Source organism: Grus americana, chromosome 13, assembly GCF_028858705.1.
Source record: "Grus americana isolate bGruAme1 chromosome 13, bGruAme1.mat, whole genome shotgun sequence".
Lineage (NCBI taxonomy): Eukaryota > Metazoa > Chordata > Aves > Gruiformes > Gruidae > Grus > Grus americana.
In genome coordinates this window covers 10,885,733-10,905,294 of record NC_072864.1, presented here as the reverse complement: position 1 = coordinate 10,905,294, position 19,562 = coordinate 10,885,733, and the positions used below count along the sequence as shown (strand labels likewise).

At 39.7% G+C, this 19,562-nt stretch overlaps 2 protein-coding genes across 10 annotated transcripts in view; one reads left to right on the top strand and one right to left on the bottom strand.

Annotated features, from left to right (window-relative positions):
* The first annotated feature begins 239 nt into the window (after positions 1-239).
* On the top strand, positions 240-1,939 carry SS18L2 (SS18 like 2). Of its 2 annotated transcripts, XR_008579128.1 has the most exons (4): positions 240-368; positions 489-565; positions 1,370-1,560; positions 1,659-1,939. XR_008579128.1 is itself a non-coding variant. In XM_054840672.1 (3 exons), exons 1-3 carry the CDS (start codon positions 300-302, stop codon positions 1,455-1,457), a joined length of 234 nt encoding a protein of 77 aa, XP_054696647.1. In that variant the 5' UTR covers positions 240-299; the 3' UTR covers positions 1,458-1,939. The 2 variants fall into 2 exon arrangements, 1 of the variants encoding a protein (XP_054696647.1); XM_054840672.1 differs by having other exon boundaries at positions 1,370-1,939.
* A 576-nt stretch (positions 1,940-2,515) lies between these two features.
* The window catches only part of GARRE1 (granule associated Rac and RHOG effector 1), a 61,328-nt gene continuing 44,281 nt past the window's right edge, over positions 2,516-19,562 (bottom strand). For 7 of the 8 annotated variants that reach the window (XM_054840667.1, XM_054840663.1, XM_054840670.1 and 4 more), the window contains 7 exons: positions 15,460-15,557; positions 13,833-13,958; positions 12,346-13,337; positions 9,066-9,231; positions 8,051-8,185; positions 5,763-5,841; positions 2,516-5,186 (listed from right to left, as the gene is read on the bottom strand). In XM_054840667.1, coding sequence (XP_054696642.1) covers positions 4,863-5,186; positions 5,763-5,841; positions 8,051-8,185; positions 9,066-9,231; positions 12,346-13,337; positions 13,833-13,958; positions 15,460-15,557 — 1,920 coding nt within the window. In that variant the 3' untranslated portion in view covers positions 2,516-4,862. The remainder of the gene's footprint in view (positions 5,187-5,762; positions 5,842-8,050; positions 8,186-9,065; positions 9,232-12,345; positions 13,338-13,832; positions 13,959-15,459; positions 15,558-19,562) is intronic. The other variant, XM_054840671.1, reaches the window with a different exon arrangement.

Genomic DNA, 19,562 nt, shown 5'->3' with positions numbered 1-19,562 from the left:
GGGCCTGCTGCAGCCGGGCAGAGGAGGTCGGTGCCCTGGGCTGAGCCGGGAGGGGGGGGACGGACCGGCAGTGCCGGCGCTCGAGCCTTGGGCGCGCCCCCGGGTTGGGCGGGCACGTGCGGCCGCACCCGGCCTCGCGTGTGGCTCGGCCCCGTCCCCCATGACGGAAGTGCCGAGGCGCGCGGCCGCCGGTCACGAGGGTGAGGCGTGCGCGAGCGGCCCCTGGGAGCCAATCGGAGTCTGCGGAGGGCGGGGCCGTCGGTTCCCGTCAGCCTTTGCGCGGGGGCGACGGCGGCGGCATGTCGGTGGCGTTCGTGCCGGAGCGGCTGCGCGGGAAGGCGGAGGTGAACCAGGAGACGCTGCAGCGGGTGAGCGCGGGCCGTCCCGGCTGGGCTGAGGGAGAGCCGGCCGTGCTCGCCGCGGCGAGGGGCGGTAACGGCTCGCGGCGGGCGCGAGGCGGGCGGTGACGTCGCGCTCCTGTGCCCTAGTTGCTGGAGGAGAACGACCAGCTGATCCGGTGCATCGTGGAGTACCAGAGCAAGGGCCGGGCCACCGACTGCGTGCAGTAAGTGAGCGCCCGCGGGTGCCGGGGCGCGTCCGACCCCCCCTGCCCGGCCTCCTCCGGGCCACCCGGGAGCCGGAGGGTTCCCAAGTCCCCGGGAGCGGAACGCGGCTCCCGCTCTGCGGAGCTCTCCTGCCGTTAAACGGAAAGTGCGGTTGTACTGCGCGAGAGCCTTCCCAAAAAAAAATCATTTCCGCGGGTCTGTAAAGCACAAACGGCACCGTGCAGAATCGATCTGCTGCCTGCTCCTCCTGGCCGAGGTTTCGTTCTGTGTCGGTACGACACCAGCCCTGCTGGGCAGGCCGTTCTCCCCGCGGTGTGCGCTGAGCGCTACGTGCGGAAGAGCGGGGGGCGGGCAGCGCGTGGCTCCGCAGCAGCCCAGCTCGGGGGCCGGCGGGCGCCCCGCGGGACAGACCGGCTGACGCGTTTGCCGGGCCGGGGCGCTGCTGGCTGCGTCACACCAGCCTCGCGGCGGAGCTGTGTAATCTCCTGCCCCGGGGCTGCGCTCCCGCAGTTCTGCAGCTTTTCCGTGTGGATCATACAGAGATGGCAACGCGCGCGGTTACTGTCCCACGTGGGTAGGAGAGCGTACTTGGTTAGAGCGCAGGTCAGTGCCGAATACCGGGCTTTAGAACACGAACAGCACATGGAGGTGTTTGCCCTGAGCGTTGTTATCATTGTTTTGTAGTCTGCTATTTCTTTCCTTAACCACAAATACTGATCAGATTACAAAAGCGACTATTAAAGTGTGGGTAGCTGGCTAGAAAAGAACACGTTTCCCAGATACTGTGTTTCTTCCTCTCGTAGGTACCAGCATATCCTGCATAGAAACCTCATTTATTTAGCTACAATTGCTGATGCAACGCCCCCCAGCACGCAGAAGACTGTAGACTGACTGCATGTACCCGGATACGAGCAGTGATGCTTTACCAGTCTGTAGAAATACTTAGTTTAGAGTTCCACTTTGAGAGCTGAGGAGGACTGGTCTTGAAAGGCAGGTAAAGAGTCATCCATCCCTTTTAAGTTAAAGATGTAAAATGTGAATGTAGTTTTTGATGTAACATAAGGCTAGGTTTTTCCCCATTACTGTAAGCAGAACTCAAGGGTGTATTTAGCACACTTCTTTTCCCCCTGAAAAACTCCATGCAGTATCCTTCTGAAAACAGCCTGGTTGCCAGGACAGCAGGACCAGAGGTGCCTTCGGAGGACTCTTGTATTCGTGACTAAGGTTGTGTAATAATAAGCGTTTAGCTAGGTAACTTCTACCTCCAACATGGCAAAGTCAGTCATACGTTACCCTATATACACATAAGCAGTAGACCATTTTGTATCATAGAAATTGTGCTTAATAAACTAAGATGTTCTTTATAAATTATAGTATATTCTGGATTAATGTAACATATCAACAAAGTAGCAGCTCTGTGATTTAGTGCAACAGAAATGCTAATTTTTCTAGGGAAGATGGGACTGTTGTATAACTTGGAGCATTTAAGTGCAAGGGAGAAACAGAGCCTTTATTTCCATGAAAGAAGGCTGTATTTGCCCTAGTTGTGTCAAGACTCTTCCTTTTTGCTTGAAATGCTCTGTACTGCAGACTCTGTAAACAAGTAAATTCTTGCATACTCAAAAAGGATTCATATGCTTCCTGGGTGTCAGCAGCATTGATGTCCAGCTGTATGCCTGTCTACTCTTGCCCAGAAAGAGCACAGCTTCCTTGCACACCAGTGGCATGATTAACATCAACTAAGCTAACAGTCTTGGTAATAGTTCTGTCAGGAGGGGAGTTTGCTAAAAATTCAAGTGACTTGGTTTTGGCAACATTCATCCGCACTACTGGTTCAAAGACACTGCTGAGGCATTTCCTGTATCGTGTTCTTCAGTGCACTCTACTTGAAGTAGCGTTAAAGATGCTTCAAATTGCACAGTGCATAAAGTTCACTTTTATATGATGAGTCAGTAAGTAGGCAGTTGACAATTTTCAAACTGTTAAATAATCCCATGTTAATGAAATAAGATCTTTGTTTACAAACCAAAGTTACAGTTTAAGGTGCTGCTCATGTTCAGCAAGGTGCATATTTTAAACAGGTCTGACCTATTAAATGTATATCTTTAATAAAGCAAATAGTTTACTTTTACAGAAGCTTTAAAATACAAAATGTACAGTTCCAGTTCAGAAGCATTAGCTATTCACAAGAAGCACTGCAATAAGGGTAAGTTAACTAAGCACCAAACCCTTGCACTTGGCAGTGTAAGTGAAGTTTAATGGCAAGACTCATTTGCCAAGTGCAACAATTCTTAAAGTTACCAGTGTTCAGAACGATCGGAAGCAGAGGACAGAGTAGCACCTACGTGGTCAAAATGCAGACAAACCTTGTTTTCGCAATTCATTTCTGTAGGTCCAGCAACTTGCCAGCATTTGTACTTATGAATAAACTGCAAAAACTACAGCAATAGTTTTGGCACTTGTTAGAAAAAGTTCAAAATTAAGTGTTTTCATTGACTTCCATTTTGGTCTTAGTACGAATAACCAGTAAGTACAACCAAATTTAGGATTTAATATTAGATCTAAATGACAAGATTTAGGAAACTCAAAACCATTCATCAAGTTAAATAACCACTAACATTTTCAGCAGAGGGTTTTCAAAATTATAGTAGTACAGACCATTAACAATTTACAGACAGAAGCCACACTGATTGTGCAAAGCACATTACTGTAAAAAGTCTATGTACAGCAAACAAATCTTTGTAAACATGGTAAGTATGAAGTTTCAGAAAACATGGTGACAATATCATAAATACAGGCAACATTGGCATCCTCAAACAGCACAGAAGGTAACAATCTGGGCCTGCAAATATAGCCCGTCACCATACAAACGAAAGGTGGATGGGTTTTAAATACCCAAATGTTTAATAGTTTTAGTGTTGTGTATACTTTATATATATATATATAATGCATTTTTTTGGTATCTTTAGATATAGATGTACTTAGTTTGTAAAAACAAAACCAAAAAAATGTGCTTTATCTTCGTTGAAAAATTATGTAGTTAGAACTAATAACCCATTTTACTAGTAGTTAACATATTAGAATGATATGACTTAAGAAAAATACAAAAATAAGATTAATACTGTCAAAACTCTTATACCAGAAAATATTGTGGTTTTTAGACTCTCTCAAAGATGAAATATGAAAATTTAAATAAGCTCTAACTATATAAAGAATCTTCTGTATTCTCAATTAATATACAGTGGGATAGCTATACATATATTTACCATTGTTCTTCAGTTTTTAAGCACCAGTCACTCTCCCCGGATCCACTTTGGTTGGAAGATTATTCCTAATTCCACAGGTTCACTTAATGGCACACATATTGACTGCAAATAATTACTTTATCCTTTTAAAAAAAATAATGTTCTGTTAACTAACTGCTACCCCATGTTTCAGTTTAGTATCTTCTGAGCCAGCTCACAATTTTTAATCTACTGTAGCATCTGAAATAAGACTTTAAATATATGCAAGTAGTCTTTTAGGCTATACTTTCACCCACTTTGGGAGCACTGTGTGGATAATACCTTTGGCCAAATGAAGCAGTAAGAAACGGTGTATGTATTTGAAAACCAGTGTCATATTATCCACACAGATGCCATCTACTTCTAGCAGCTCAGATAACATTTGTGACACAAGCTTGAGTGGTTCTGCTGATTTTGCTTAGGTTAAGGAAACTACCACAAAACTCAATTTCACAACTGTTTCTCCAACAGTTTCCTCATGAACTCACTTGTGTGGCACATGAAAAGCTGCTGTTGCACTTCATTTTAAAAAAGCTGCCCACAGGCCGTTTATGGAAAATACAAAGGCTTTACAGCTTGTCCATTATAAATGTAACAGAAACAGTGTTGAGCAAAGTGACCACTATATATTTGCTTCAACATATTCCACGTGTTTCAGTAAGATGTTTACCTATAAATCTATATGAAAAATAGCTATAAAATACAGTGTTTCTTGTGTGGTAGTCCTTCAGCAGTTCTGTTAAAAAAAGGATTTGAAAGTAAAGGCAATATACACATTTTTAAAAGCATTTCTACATCACAGTTTTGGGCTGTTTCATGTACAGCAAACAAACATATTGGCCATATTTGCTCAGCACTGTAAATCAGAATTCAAGAGTTTGTAGATCTCGCCCAAACCCCCTCAATTCCATATTTAATGAGATAAACGGGATATAGCCAATACACAAGTGTGAAACAAAGTATATGTAATTTGTGTTTGGCCCTGTGCTGCATTTTCCAATATGAAAAGCAACTAGTACTGATGCAGGTAAGATGGTCTGCGTTCGTGCTTTACCGGAAAAGATTTAAAGCCCTTATTCATCTGTTTGTGCTGGGAAGCCTGTTGTTGTGATTGCTGCTGCTGCGCATAGGCAAAGTTGGAGGAGATTCCTGCTGCTGGAGCACAGTCGTTGGCTGCCGCCCACACAGGTGACTGGAGGATCTGCATCGTGTCGCTCCACTGACTGACGGGGCTGCTCATAGGATACAAAGATGTACTCTGACCGGGTAGCGTGTTTGTGACAGAGGATGTATGCTGCCAGGGTGCCTTTGGAGGCCAAGTTTTGGTTTTGTTGTCCTGAGAAAACAAAATTAGTTGGTTTTGGTTTTCTTGTTTGTTTGTTTGTTTCAGCTCCACTTTTTTGAGACAATACTTAACACATCCACCTTATCCCCTCTTTAGGACATTTTCAGAAGATTAACTTAATGTTTGAAAGCAAAATTGATGCATATATATAGCACACCCAATTCTTAAAATATCTGCCCACTGAAAAACCTTTTTATTTACTTCAGCACATTTGCTTGACACAGTAGCTCCGCTCTAAGTCAAAGTTTCTAGCAAGACAGGTAATAAGTCTGGTGATACTTTAGTTTTCTCTGCACAGGCAATTAAAATTGACTGTGTTGCCTCTTGAAATCTTTGGTTTTGTGATAATTTCTGCTACAAGGGAAAAAGATAAGTGATTTCCAATTTTAATATTTAAATGTGGTAACTTTGAAAAAAGCATCTAGTAGCATTTGAGTGCAAATGGTTTGGGTTTTAGCTGAGGTAAGCAATCTGGAGATACAGATGCTATTCTAGTTGGTTTCCTAGTGTAAACCACCCCAAAATGAAAACAGGAAAAGTGACTCAGCAAAGCCATTTTCAGCTTACCTGATTACGGTCATCTGCTGCAGAAAGAAGAGGTGGTGATGGTAGCGTACTAGGTTCCTGTTCACCACTACTGTGTTTTCTGCCCAAACAGAGTGACATTTACATATTATTTTTTTAAAATGAGTCACCCACATTAATCTGCCACTGGCATATTCCATTCTGTAGTTTCAGTCTGTCATACTTGACAGCCTCAAATGTGTACTGACATTTCATCTTGTTTCATGTATTTTTGCCCAGTACAGGTAAAAACAGCAATGCAGAAAGAAATTTGTTACTGAATACTGTCAGAGGCTTGACAGTGCAGTAGCTACAGCTTCAGCAGCATGCACACGTTTTTGCAGAGGTGAAAGGAAGGTGGACTAGTCTTTTGCCTGCTTTGAAGAAATCTGCCAGAAATTGCCTTTTTTCTTCTGTTACCTGCTTTTGTTTGTGGTTTGGTTTTGGGTTTTTTTATTAAAAATATCTTTTCTGAAATAACTTTACAGAGAAGACAAAAACTATTGAGTAAGTGAAACTTCTGCTGAAGCACAGTGACTTTACTGAGGAAAAACATTACACCTTTGGTTTAAATTTGTGACCTAATATCTAATATAAGTCCTTGACCATGTTTTCTTGGTTTTGGTTAGGGTTTTTTGGGGGGGAGGTGGAGGGTGTGAGGTGGGTAGGTTTAGATTAAAACAAAATCTTTTATCCTTTCCTCCTTAGTTTAAAAAAAAAAAAAAATATCGCCATGTTCCAATCATCAGGCCTCCATAGGTTAGCAGTCCTTTGTAGGCCAGCTTTGGCATGCTCAACCCTTCTGCACCTTCTCTTATGGTATAGTTTTGGCTATGCTATTTTGTCAGGCCCTTGCTTGTAGAGTGTTTTTCTACATAAGATGAAGTAACAGTACTATCTCTTAAGTTTTTATTCAATGAAGCACAAGCTTTTGTTGTTCTTGCTCCATGAATCGCTCCATGATCAACCTCTCTATATCTGGTGGCTTGGCAGATTAATTCACCCATTATATGCTTATTGTGTTTTCCTTCCCTGCTTTTTTTTTTTTTTAAAAAACCACAAATAATTACTACTTTTTGCTGTGACTGCTTATTAGATAGCTCTCTTCTATTAATTTCAATTTAGCATTTATTGAAGCTCAATTCCTGTCCCCTCTATATAAAGTCTTGGTAAGGGTAAAGATTCAGAAAACAGCTCCTCTTTTGGTCAATTCTTTTCAACCTGCTTGCCTTAGTCTCATTATTTTCAGCTCCAGTACACTTCCTTTCTGGCAATGCATATAAAAATAGCTATCCAGGTATAATCTGCAGGAAACTGGCAGTACATCCACTGACTTTTTCCTGTCACCAAAAACCAGACAATCTTCTATCTAAATGTATCCACTCTGAATTATTCTGTGATCTAAACAAAAATTCGGCCACAGAACTAGCTTTATTTTTAAAAACGGGTCTGCAAAATGCTTTGAGAGAATGATCCCAAATTGGAATTGGGTTGGTATTCATGCTTCACCTCATGCTTTTATTACTGTCTTAATTACCCTCTCCTATGGAATCACTGAGGTTCCAAAGATACCCAGCTTCCAGCCCTTCAGAAAAGCAGAAAGCAATTGTTGTAATTCATACTACTACTTTTAAGTGGATTGTTCATAGTTGAAAATCCTGGCTTAGTTTGTAAATTACTAAGCTTATTTATGAATGCAATTAAGCCTCCTCTTCATATTGTCAGAAATAAAGGACTAAATGCTTATAATGTATTTACAACTACTAAAATGGTGGTGGTAGGCAAGACAAAAGAGTCTACACAATATTATCAGTGGTATTTCTTGAGTGCCACAAAGTTGCAGCAGAAGCCAGGAAATAAGCAGTTGCTGGCATCAAAATGCACATCATTAGGGGCATGACATAGCTGCAGTGAAGTACACAGTTTAGAAAACCAATTCAAAGATGATCTCTAATGCCTCAGTAGTTTAGAGGGAACTGGCATCCAAATCAGATTGTCTTGGAAGAGGGAAAGCGTCAGATCTCATCTAGACGTACTGAATGTCAGCTAACAACTGGCTATTTGCACAGATGCTAGTTTGTATAAGGAGACAGGGAACTCAAATTGGGAATCCCTAGCATCAAAGTCAGATACACTATACATTGATCCATACCACAGGTATAGTCTGCAAACTGATGTTTGCATAACTTTGTCTAATTAGCAGGAATTTCCTTTGTGTGGCTACTCACATGAAATTATCAAAAGAAGAATAATCTTATGAAGCCATACGTGTTTCTGTTCATTTTGCTCACCTTCTCTGCTTCACAGCAGCAACAAGGTCTGGCCCTGAGAACATGGAGAACAAACTGTCTCCATTAGCTGAGGAGGTCTCATCACTTGAGCTGGCAGAGTCTCCTTGAGTACCAGACCAGCTATTTGTCACATCACTGTAAGACAAAAAGTTGTATTAGTCTTCATATTTATAGTGCCTGGTCCAGACTCTATGCCCCGGTTAGTTACACTGAATCTTTGTCACAGGTGATGTCTCAGAGCACAAAGAAACTTCAATACTTGGTAAAATGTACTAGTAATACAAATACTTTAACTCATTTACTTCTGAGTGATCACATCAACTGCTTTGTCTGTTACAGTCACTTTATATATATTTTACTAAAATAATTACATAAACTAAAAGCACCTGTCTTGGTCAGGAAGGAGAAAAAAGTGATGCTTTGTTTTGGAATTACTAAGCACTTGACTGTTTCATTGCAAAACTGAGCTAGAACATGTACTTATCCTACTGGTTTTAAGCTAGCTTGAGCGTCATAGCTATTACTTTATGGACAAAACAGAGAATCCTGAAACACTTCCGTTGTAATAAATAGTTATGATTTGGAAGAAATCAATGAAGAACTAACTTGCTGTAAGGTACCTGCCTTATAGTAGCAAAATTAAGTGGCTAAAATCTGGAAAGCTGAATTCAGTCAGGCACTTCAACTTTGATAGCATCACTTTTCATCAAAACTAGGTCTTAAAGGTTTTCAAAATACTGAAAGAAAACCATTCTGAATGTGTCTGTGCTATAAATTCCTTATTTTCTCTGATCGAGTCAAAGTCGGTATGCATTTCACTCTAAAGACGACATCAAACAAATGTCAGTGCTTCACTATCAGCAAAGCAGGAACGGCTCAGATTTCTCACTCTTGACATAATGAAGTGCAGCTTTCACAGATGCAGCAGCAACTGGAAAAAGCACCCAGTATCCCAAGTTTGAGTGTAAAATAGACTCATATACAATAAAAATGTGTAGCCTGTCCAATCTCTTACCCTTCTGTGAAATACTCAGGAAAGGGCCAGGTTTTATGAGGATCATCGGGAAGAGGCCAGTTGCTACGTGCGTTGCTTGGACGACGGACATGCTGTGCTTGCCTTTTCTGTTGCATAGCCTGGTTGACCCCAGCAACATAGCGAGCAAATTCTGGATCAGAGCCAACTGAATAAAAGGAACCAAGAAGTCAGTTGCTAACATTCAGCTATTTCTACTGCAATTATCCCCCTCATTTAATCCTTTAGGCTTGACCATAGCCCACAACAGAAATTAATTCCCTCACTGATAATAAGTGCCAGGCAACAGTTGATACCTCTTCATGGAGCAGTGAAGAACACTGAATGGCAAATGTTTTAAAAAAGTAGATACGCACCATCCATACGTGGTGAATAATAATTCTCACATGGAAGAACACCTGCCCCTTGCATTCCATCAGGGAAATAGTATTGGTCACTATGATCGTATCTATACATCAAAAGGTTCAATAGCCCATCAGCAGACGCTGACAGAATTTAAGTCTGTATGTTTACCCAAGCTCAGAGAATAAGAACATACCAATTATTAGAGTTGATTACAGACTGCAACGTGATTTCCAGCTCTGTTGTGATCCTGCTTACTTTGAGAAATCAGAATCTCAGATTGATCATATTAGAACATGCAGCCCAGAAATTGCCCACTTCCTACAAAGACTAGACAACAATTTTGAAAACGTTCTGATCCTGACCTGCAAAATATTTCAGAATAAGATTGATATTTACAGAAAAAAGCAGTAATTCTTAAAACCAAAAATTCTTCCCATTCCTAAAGTGCTTTATGCATCCCAAGCATTTGATAAGTGATATGCATGATCTTGAGCAGACACAGCAAGAGCCTTAATCCAGAAGTGTTTTAAATGCTCAATTGATCAGAACAAATAATTCATGTATTAAAAAGAATGCTGTTATGAGTCAGTGTAATTTAGATTCCACAGCTTTTGTTTCTTTTTGCCTTTTTTTTTCCCCCCAAGAGGAAAACTTTGCAATCTGACTGGATTGTGGAAAATGTCTAGACTACACACAGTAATTGCGGCAGGAAGCACAGAGCTGCTGACTTGCTGGTCTCAGTTTTAAATTAAGAGTGAAGACTGAAGAACATCCAACAAGCATGTACAAGTTGGAAAGCAGAAATCGGTCTTTCATAAATATCTTTATGTCAATTTAAGATAAGGCTGGAAGCTAGGCAGATCCTCAGATCTAAGGATAGATTCTAGATAGAATCTGAAGGGCATCCAGGTTTTTTTTCTGTGGATTGCATTAAGTGTGTAATCACTGCTATTTTCAAAATAGCAACTTATGTTAATTTTTACCTCAGTAAAAATATATTGGGTAAACAGCTTTTTTATCAGATATGTTCTTGACTTCATTGTTTCATATCTGTGAAAGTAACTCAAAAGACCTGGAGGTATCATCAACATTCCTTCTACGAGTTCTTACTGCAATATTCCTTCATCAAGTTCTTACAGATGATAGAAGTACTGTAAAATACGTTTTTCGTAGCTAGTTAAGCCTTTGACACGAAAAGCCATCAATTTTATAAATTCTTAATTAGCAGATTTGCATCTGAAAAAGATATCCTTTTCAGGCTCTAAAAATATTGATCAAAAAAGTAATGCTATTTGTTTCAAATGACAAGTGTACAAAGTCCTAAGGAAGTCTGAAAATGAAAAAGTGTTTTATGTTTTAAAGCTTTCTGTACTACACTAACTAGAGCTTAAATTGAAGATTCCTGCATCACAGCCCAACCTGGCAAGTTATATGAAGAAAAGTTATCTTTCCAGTGGAAAAATCTATTTGATTGGATTTTTTTTTGGTTGGTTTTGAGTTTTTAAACTCCAGATCTGAAAATGCTGGTTACTTGTCACTTCAGCTGTAGAAACATGTATCTTAATCCACAGAGCACCGTTTATCAACTTGAATTAAGTCACCTTTTCAGAGTATCGCTTTCAAAGTCCTTGATAATCATCATATCAAATGGAACAAAACAAGTAGCTTTACGTAGATCAAACTGAAAATACTACAGCAGTATAATGAATTCAAAATGCCAGACTTTTGTATACATGCTTTTTTCCACACACACACAAAAGTGTATTTGGTGTTCGGTGAAAATCATTTTATCCTTCCTTAAAAGTTGTGATAATCCTTAAGTATATACCGTAAGTATGTTTAAATAAGATGATGCTAATTCAGACTTACAATTGTTAAGAAGCTTTTGATAACATAACTATGATGCCTATTTTTGCCTGAAACTCCACTAATTTATCAACTAAGTTGACAAAATAATTACCAAAATTGAGTCAAATGAGCCAGTTTGAGACACCTACACAGTCCTAACACACACGCGCGCGCAAATGAGCACAGGAAACGGATTCATGGTTTGATAAAAGGTTTTCCTGTTAGTTCTAGTGCTGCCTCCCTCCAGGCAGTTTTCACAAGTGCAAAGTTTTTGTAGCTATGTTCCAGGCCAACCGAAATTATATTTACAAGATAATGAATTTGTAAGTTTTTCTTAGTGCTACTATCAGAAGAATTCATTGATCTCCTCTTAGACTCTACAGTCAATTTCATAGTCTTTAGCTATTTGCTTATGGCTACAAAATTTTATCTCACTTCATCTTTTACAATAATCCCTCGACGTTTACAGTTTATTGGTGGTTCAACATCATGGCAAACCACATGGCACTTGCTCTTTAGTCTCTAATCCTTTGGCATCCAAGCTTTTCACTGCAGCAACAGCTGTAGAACAGGAACCAGTATGAGTCCCATAGAATTGCACAGTGATGGAGGGGAAATGCAGGGATAGGGGAAAGATGCAATCCGGCTGTAGCTCCAGACTGCAAGACTGGTAAAGAGCAGGAAGGATCATTCTGGGGACGGGTAAGATATGGAAGTTCAAGAGTTTGGTTTTAAACAATTTTACAAATTAACAATAGGAGGAACATCATCTGTAAGTATCTGTTTCAGTACTTTGATGTGGTCCATATAGGAAAGGTCAGAACTACTACAGCTAGGGCAAGAAATAAGGAATTTGTTCCCATTCTTCTTTATTAAAGTTGCTTGTACTTTAGTTCACCTTGTATTAAAAAAAAGAAAAAAACATACATATAAATACCTGCTTGCCTTTGTAAACACCCCAGCATCTGGCAGATAGCACTAGGAAATTACAGTTATTGCTAGCAATATTTAACAGTATTCTTTGTAAAAGGATCCTTACAAAAACAAAAAAAGGAAAAAAGACACATACCAGCAGGATCAAAAGGCAGGATTTCTCCCAACATCCCAAACACTCCATCAGTTTGGTCACGATTTGGCCATGTGTTGTTTCTAGGTCCTTGTGGTTTCTGTCCTAACATCTCTGACATCATATTGTCCATATAGCTGCTCACAAGACCCAAGCTGTACAGATCGGAGCTTAAATCTGAAAAACCAGGATTGTTCCACTGGTTTATATGAGACAATCCGGCTCCAACAGCTTGGGCTGGCTGCTGTGAAGAATTAGTCAGCCATTTGGCAGGTACACGTTGCTGTGGTCCAATAGGTTGAAGCAAGTGTTGGTAATACTGCATTTGCTGCTGCTGCTGCTTTTGTGACTGCTGTTGCTGTGACAAGCCTTGCTGAGAGGGATGCAGTGGTGTGTGAGACACAGACTGCGGTTGCTGTTGTACTGTTCCTGATTTTGGTTCTGTTGCTGCAGAGGATGCAACAGAGTTCCTTCTTTTCACCATCGGAGAAGTCTGCTGGGATTTGCCCATGTTAAAACCAGACAAGAAATCAATAACATCCTGCATTTCTTGGTCAGTTGGTAAATTCATACCTTTGTCATCCTTGCCATCATCTGGTTTGAAGAAATTATCCCGTCTTTCGACTAGAAACCCATTCACTAGCTGATTATTTGTGCTCTGAATTGACTGCAGTGGATCTGCAGTCCTAGGAAAATTACCAATGTTTAAAATGCTTTGTAACCGTGCATCTATGTTAGCAGGCATTTTAGCTTTCTCCTCTGAGTTGGAACTTATGAAGACATTTTTGGAAGGTGTATTAGAGATTGAATAACTTCCAGTATTACTTGTACTGGAGCAGGAAGTTTTTTTGGTAAACCGTGAAGTCAGTTTTGAGAACGTCTTTTGTAGACCACCTGAAGATTTGCTTCCATTTCCGGATGGCATGTCAACTTGATTCCCAAAGTCTGAGATTTCACGCTGTAACTGGATCTGAATACAAGGCAAAGCTTGCTCCCTGCATCAACAAAAACATGTACGTCAAACCATCTAATACATAAGTGGGTTTGTACTTTGGAGGACAATGCGTATTTGGGTAACTAGTGGAAGAAACAAATCCAAAGATTGCCAAATTCATCAGCTGCTTCTTATGGTAACAATGCAAATTATTACTAGTAGTTGCAATAGCATCGACTACTTTCTAGTCCGTAAGAAATTTTAATTGTGCTTCAAGACCTACATGGGGACTAATTTTATAAATCAAGTATTTTTTAAGAGAGAAACAAATACTTTTGTACACTTGGATAAGTTGCTAGTTTGGTTTTAAAATGACTGCTGTATCTCTGCCTGTACCCACAAGGTGCCTATGCAGATTACCGATTTCTCACTCAGTTTGACTACTGCTTTCCTTCTAATGAACCAGTACTATCAAATTCCTCAGTACAGATCTTTCAACAATGATGGCTTTGTTTAAACTAGGGAAGTAGAGCATGAGGCTCAAGAGGAAATGTACCTTCCTTCCTTCCACCTCTGTATGTCAAACACAGCAGTATAGAGCACATCTACTAGTCCCAAAGTCTTCTCTGGATCCAGACTCCTCTGTAGCAAAGACATTGTTGCTGGATCTTCTTTCAGACACCTGTAATCATTAAGTTTAACTTAAAAATCCAAGCTTTTCTTTTTTACATTAAAAAATTTACCATACTAGTCAGATAATAAAAGGCCACTACTGTCCTACAGAGGTGCAACTAGTAAATGCAGCATAACATATGAATGCCTGAGTGTTCCTAAAGACTACGCCTGCAGCCCCAGATTCTTCTGCTTTGAATATACAAATCATCTCACTGTAAAATTAAGAGTTATATAATCTATTTTAAAATCATGATTAACCATTAGCTCTTTTAGCTGAACAGGCATAATTCAGGCACAGCAGTAAGAAATAACAAATACACAAAGCCATTTCTGGAAAAAGGCAAGAGCACTCAACAAACCTGACAAAACGCTAGCATGTGGGTGCACTATGGAGTCCAACGCTTAAGAACCCCCAGCCTGACAGACTCCGCATGGAAAATAATTCAGCATATCCAACAGTCTGGGGAAGATTTCACTGAGCTGTGAAGATGCAGGATTAGTGAATTTTCCTCATTAATGGCACAGAATTAGGACTGAATTTGAGGTGAAACCAGAATAACTTAAATCTAAATATTAGCACATTTGTCAAGTACTTAATGAGCCCATCCAGCAGAGGCGAGTAAAGAGGCACTCTTGCTGTGTGTCAGCAGGCGGAGCTCTTCCAGAGCGCACGAAGCCTGGCTCAAAGCACTCTGCTTTTAATTCTTTCATAAGAGAGACATTTACATAAAGAGAACAGAGAAGTGCCAGTTTATACCCTATAGAGGAATTAAAGATGTATTTGGGTAAACAGACTATCTATCTGTTGACTCACACTTCTGGCGATACCACTGGTACCATTAGTAACAAGCTATCTCACTAAGGATTCAGATGAACAAACTGTGGTTGCATTGAAACTCATAACACTGAGTACTCCAAAGTAAGAGAAAGGAAGTGTTCCAATTCCAAATCACTGTTTCAAAAGGGAAGAAATCTTCACCTAAACTGCAGATTAATCCTACTGTTCTTTCCTAGGCAGTCAACTAAACTGATAGGAATAGCGTGTGTTGGACCACAGAGTTCTGCGGTTCATGACCGTGCTTAAAGAACAGCTCAGTGAAGAAAGAGCTAAAGGTCTCATTAATCTCATGTAATTCCTGGCCTTCCTGAGGTAAAAGCTGTGAGGACCTGCCAGGGAGGAGCATAACAGGAATGTTATTGGATTTCTTATTCAAAACCTTCTCTTTCATCATCAAGCTTTTACTTTTTCTTTAAAAGTGTGTTTTAGTGCCCCAGCACTGCCTCTCTTCTATTGCCTCCAACAGAGGCAGCGCTAGCGCAAAGACAGCTGAAGTACCACTGTCAGTCTGTCAGGAATGGTGGTAGTCAAACAGTTCCAGATAAAGGAACTTAAGGAAGACAGGCCATAACTGCATAGCATTCTCTCTTCCACTTGCACTGCAATATGCTTCCGTATATATTTCAGTCATAGCTATTCATATAATCTGCAATACAGTATTTTTATTTACCAAGTTGATGGAACTTGCACCACAATTCTGGATCCTTCTAAACTTATCTGAGGAGCATAGGCTTCTTTATTTTCAATCTGTGCTGTGTCCACAACCACCTAGCGAATAAAACGAAAATAAAAAAGGAAAATTGTTTTTAAGAATTAGTTCTAGTTATTTTATCACCCCTGTAGTTAAGATGCAATAGTCTCACCTCCCTGCCACACTACAGGTACAAAAAGTAATCAGATACAAATCAACTCACAAAATCATAAGCTGATTTCTATTTTAATATCTAAAAAGAGAAAGAATATAAAATGATTAGTTTGATACAGTAACCTATATTTCAGGGACTTAATTCTTCTCAATTACATACTGTAGTTATGCACCACTACGTAGTTACCAACTGCTTTATGTAACAGCTGGTAGTTATCAATGGCTTCGTGTAACAGCCTTTTACATTTCAGAGGTTTGAAACTACTACTTTAAGAGCTCCCAAACACCTTTTTATCAAAATATTTTAAATGATTTAACTGCAGTGCATGGTATGATATAGACAAGTAGTATTTAGCCTGAAACTCTTTACGTAGCTCGCAATTCTTAACACCACACCCCCCCTCCTTTTAAGGTTATAAAATCCCACACCAACATTTCTCTATTCTACCTAAAGGAACCGTACTATTATTACTTCCCTATTATATAAAGAGAAGAAAAGTGACTGTTCAATTTGTTGAATTCTGAGACTTCTGTAAGACATCATGAAAATATATGGAAGGTGAAAGTCTTGAAAATTAACCTTCTGTCATGAACCTTTCTTTTTATGGAATTGAGAAGGAATGGATTCACTTCAGCTTCATTTAAACTTTAATACCAGTGATAGTAAGTTCCATATTTGGTTCGTGCTTTCTGTTGTTGTCCAGTCTGCATGGACTGGCCTTTTTGATCATTTCCATAATTTCCTATTTTGGTCATGCTGAACCAGCAGCTTTTTGGCAGCAGTCAGCAGTTCCTGCTGCAGTGACTAGCCGATTAGCTGTACCATTTATCCTTGAAACGGCAAAAGTCCTCTGGTATAAATAAGCCTCAAGGGATATTACTGGCTTTTTTGTAGTCATCCTACACTGGTTCTACTTCTAACTGGTTGTCTACAACTGGTTATGAAGAAATGTGAAATTTGAATAATGATGAGAGTCTCTTCTTTCTCTTGCTTTAACAAAACCATCTAATGACACTTGAACACAATAACTTCCCACCTTTTAGATATTTTAGCATATGGCCTTAGTTTTCCTCCAGCTGACACTAACCATCTGCCTGAGTTTATTCAAACTTGTAAAACATGTCTAAGCACAGTGACAAAACGCCATGCTATTATCCACTCATGAAAATACCTCTCATTTAATAACAGGGCAACTCCATTACGTTTTTCCTTGTATTTGTACCATTTTAATTTTATGTGATTTGGTAATCTGCAATTCAGCTACATTGCAATTATAATTGAGAGAGATGAACTTAGGAAATTATTCTTCTCAACTCCCAAGAAAATTACCATCTGCACCTCAGACCTAGTCAGAACCAAAATTCTGATTTGTGCAGACCTAGATCAGATTCTGGCAGCAGTGTACGGTAGCGCTCGTGGTCTGGGCTTTGTTGGGGGTGTTTCCACACACACACACACACACACACACACCCCCATCTTCCTTTCTTCCCTTTAAAAACGGTTTAACATTTCTCAACATTTGGTCAGAGTTACGACATCTGGGATTTAAACGCTGGTAGGAGATTTAGTGCCTCTACAAGGCATGTTGGGTTTTGCTACAGAAAGATCTACTAGCACAAAAAACGATGGCCAGAGACTCAGTTAAACCTTCTCTTCATGACTTTGCGTGAGCATGAGGCCAATTCAAAGTTTTATTTCCACTCATCCTCTGATTTCAGCTATTTTAATATGTTACTTTTATTCAAACATGGAGATTTCTTCAGCTGACCCAAATCTGAAAATACAATTTTTAATATATATGCTAAGGTACACACTGAAAGATTGCATTTTAAAAAAATCATTTATGTTAAAAAACTGAAGCCTAAAATAACCAAGCAAACTAAGTCACATCTCATTGTACTTTCCATTCTTAATGAGTTTCTTCTTAAAAGGCACATAGCAAGATAGGCTAAAGATAGTGAGACTGTCAAGTAATGTTCTTTTTTAAATTTGGCATTTAAATGACAAATTTACACACAATTCTGAACTAATGCAGACAGCTTAGTTTCTGAAAGCAGTAAACCGAAGACTACGTAATATTGTCCCATGATTAATTTATCTGAGTTTTACACAAAATAAACTTAAAATAAACACATTCTCCCTCCCCGCCTGGTGGGTGCTTAGAGGATAGCTTCCTGTGCATCAGACATCTATTGTTCTTGTTTTACAGGTGTTTCCTCTCTCATCTCCACCCAAAGAATGCTTTAAAGAAGCAAATTACAATTTCCCATCATTGCATGAGGCTACATACAAGTATAATTGAATCTTGTAAAAAAATGACGGCCCATAGCTTATAAAGAAAAACCTCAACCCTCACTCCCTTCCAAATTGTAACAAATCAAAGTGAGAATAAACGAAGGAGAAGGGGCTCACTTTGTCATGTGTATAGCTCATCACCGTGTCTTTGAACATAGAAACCTGCTACTTTCAGAACCTGAGGTTCATGCAAAAATCTTTGGAAACGTTCATGATTCAACACAAGTAATATTCCTTATATCAGCACTGTCATTAGGGAGAACATACAAGTAAGTTTTATGCTGACAACTCTCCAAATGTTATGATAAACCTGGAGAATAACAGCACTTTAATTACCAGCAGGTCTAACTAGTTATGTCTAGACTGGCGGACACCAGGAGATTTCCAGACTCCAGAGTCCAAACGTGCCTCAGGGCACTCCCCAAATCTCATCAGGGCAGGACTTGGGTGTGCACAACCCTGAACCCCCCTGGAAAGGATGCGGTGGGAGGTGCAGCATCCTCCAAAGCATTCCTCACCTAGACACTCGGGAGCCAAGAACAACTCCTGAGTTATGGCACACTCCCATAGGGCTGCTGAGAAACAGTTTCTTTCTTGGCCTCATTTCCCATACCTTGCTGCTGACTCCCAGCATCCTACCAGGAACTATGGCAGGTGAAGACAATCCCACTTAACCACATCCTTTTTTTCTAGTGCTTGTATTTATTAATATTTAATACATATTTTCCTTGAAAACACCCAAGTAAAAATTTGATCAATCCTACTATTCCATAGTTGCAAAGATACCACCTTCTTATGCTGCCCTGTAAAACTTCCTTATCCATCTCCTATCCTTAAACCCCTGTATCACACTGAAGTAAGTTGATATGATATTGATGGCCCATCCCTTTGATTTTAGGCCTTCTTTACATGAAAAGTCAGTTGAATTCCAGTATGATTTGAACCTACTTCTGTAACAGATATTTAATATTAGAGGAATATCTAATATCTGCTATCTGGTATTAAAGGAATGCTAAAGTAGAAATACCTGACAAATTTATTATTTACAATTTATCATTTACCATTATAGGAGAACCTATTAATGGTACTGAAAAACATATGGTTTAATAAACTAGGATGGAAGGTCAAAGTCACTTAAGCAGCTGTGTGATTTGTTTGAAAAATGTGGTATTTAGAAAGTATGTAGCAATATGGATCCTTCCTTAATGGAAATTGCAATTAGTTACAAAGTCCTGATGGCCTGCCATCACCTTGAACAAAGAATCAATTTATCAATCAACAAGCAGCATTTAGATCATTGTATCTTAAAGATGGTTCAAAGAATATTTGACAGAAACTATCACAGGCATAAACTTGCATTTCTTGCATTCTTGCCCCCATTTTATTTGTCCAGTCAAATGAAAACTCACAGTAGTCCAAAAAACCTGTGTGTCATGAATTAACACTTTATTAAATGAAGAGATTGCAGTAATTGGTTATGGGAGCACAAATGCATTTTCTTATCAGAGTATGTTCCAAGCACTTATTTTTAGCAACTGTTTAGATACTGTAAAATCCACGGGGTGTGTTTCTAAAGAACACATACGTCTATAGCAAGGTATTTAATCGTGCT

Excerpts from the sequence above, each read along its gene's own strand:
- SS18L2 (XM_054840672.1), top strand. The coding sequence starts at position 300 with ATGTCGGTGGCGTTCGTGCCGGAGCGGCTGCGCGGGAAGGCGGAGGTG. Across the intron at positions 369-488 it reads ACCAGGAGACGCTGCAGCGG|TTGCTGGAGGAGAACGACCA; the intron begins GTGAGCGCGGGC and ends CCTGTGCCCTAG. Across the intron at positions 566-1,369 it reads CGGGCCACCGACTGCGTGCA|GTACCAGCATATCCTGCATA; the intron begins GTAAGTGAGCGC and ends TTCCTCTCGTAG.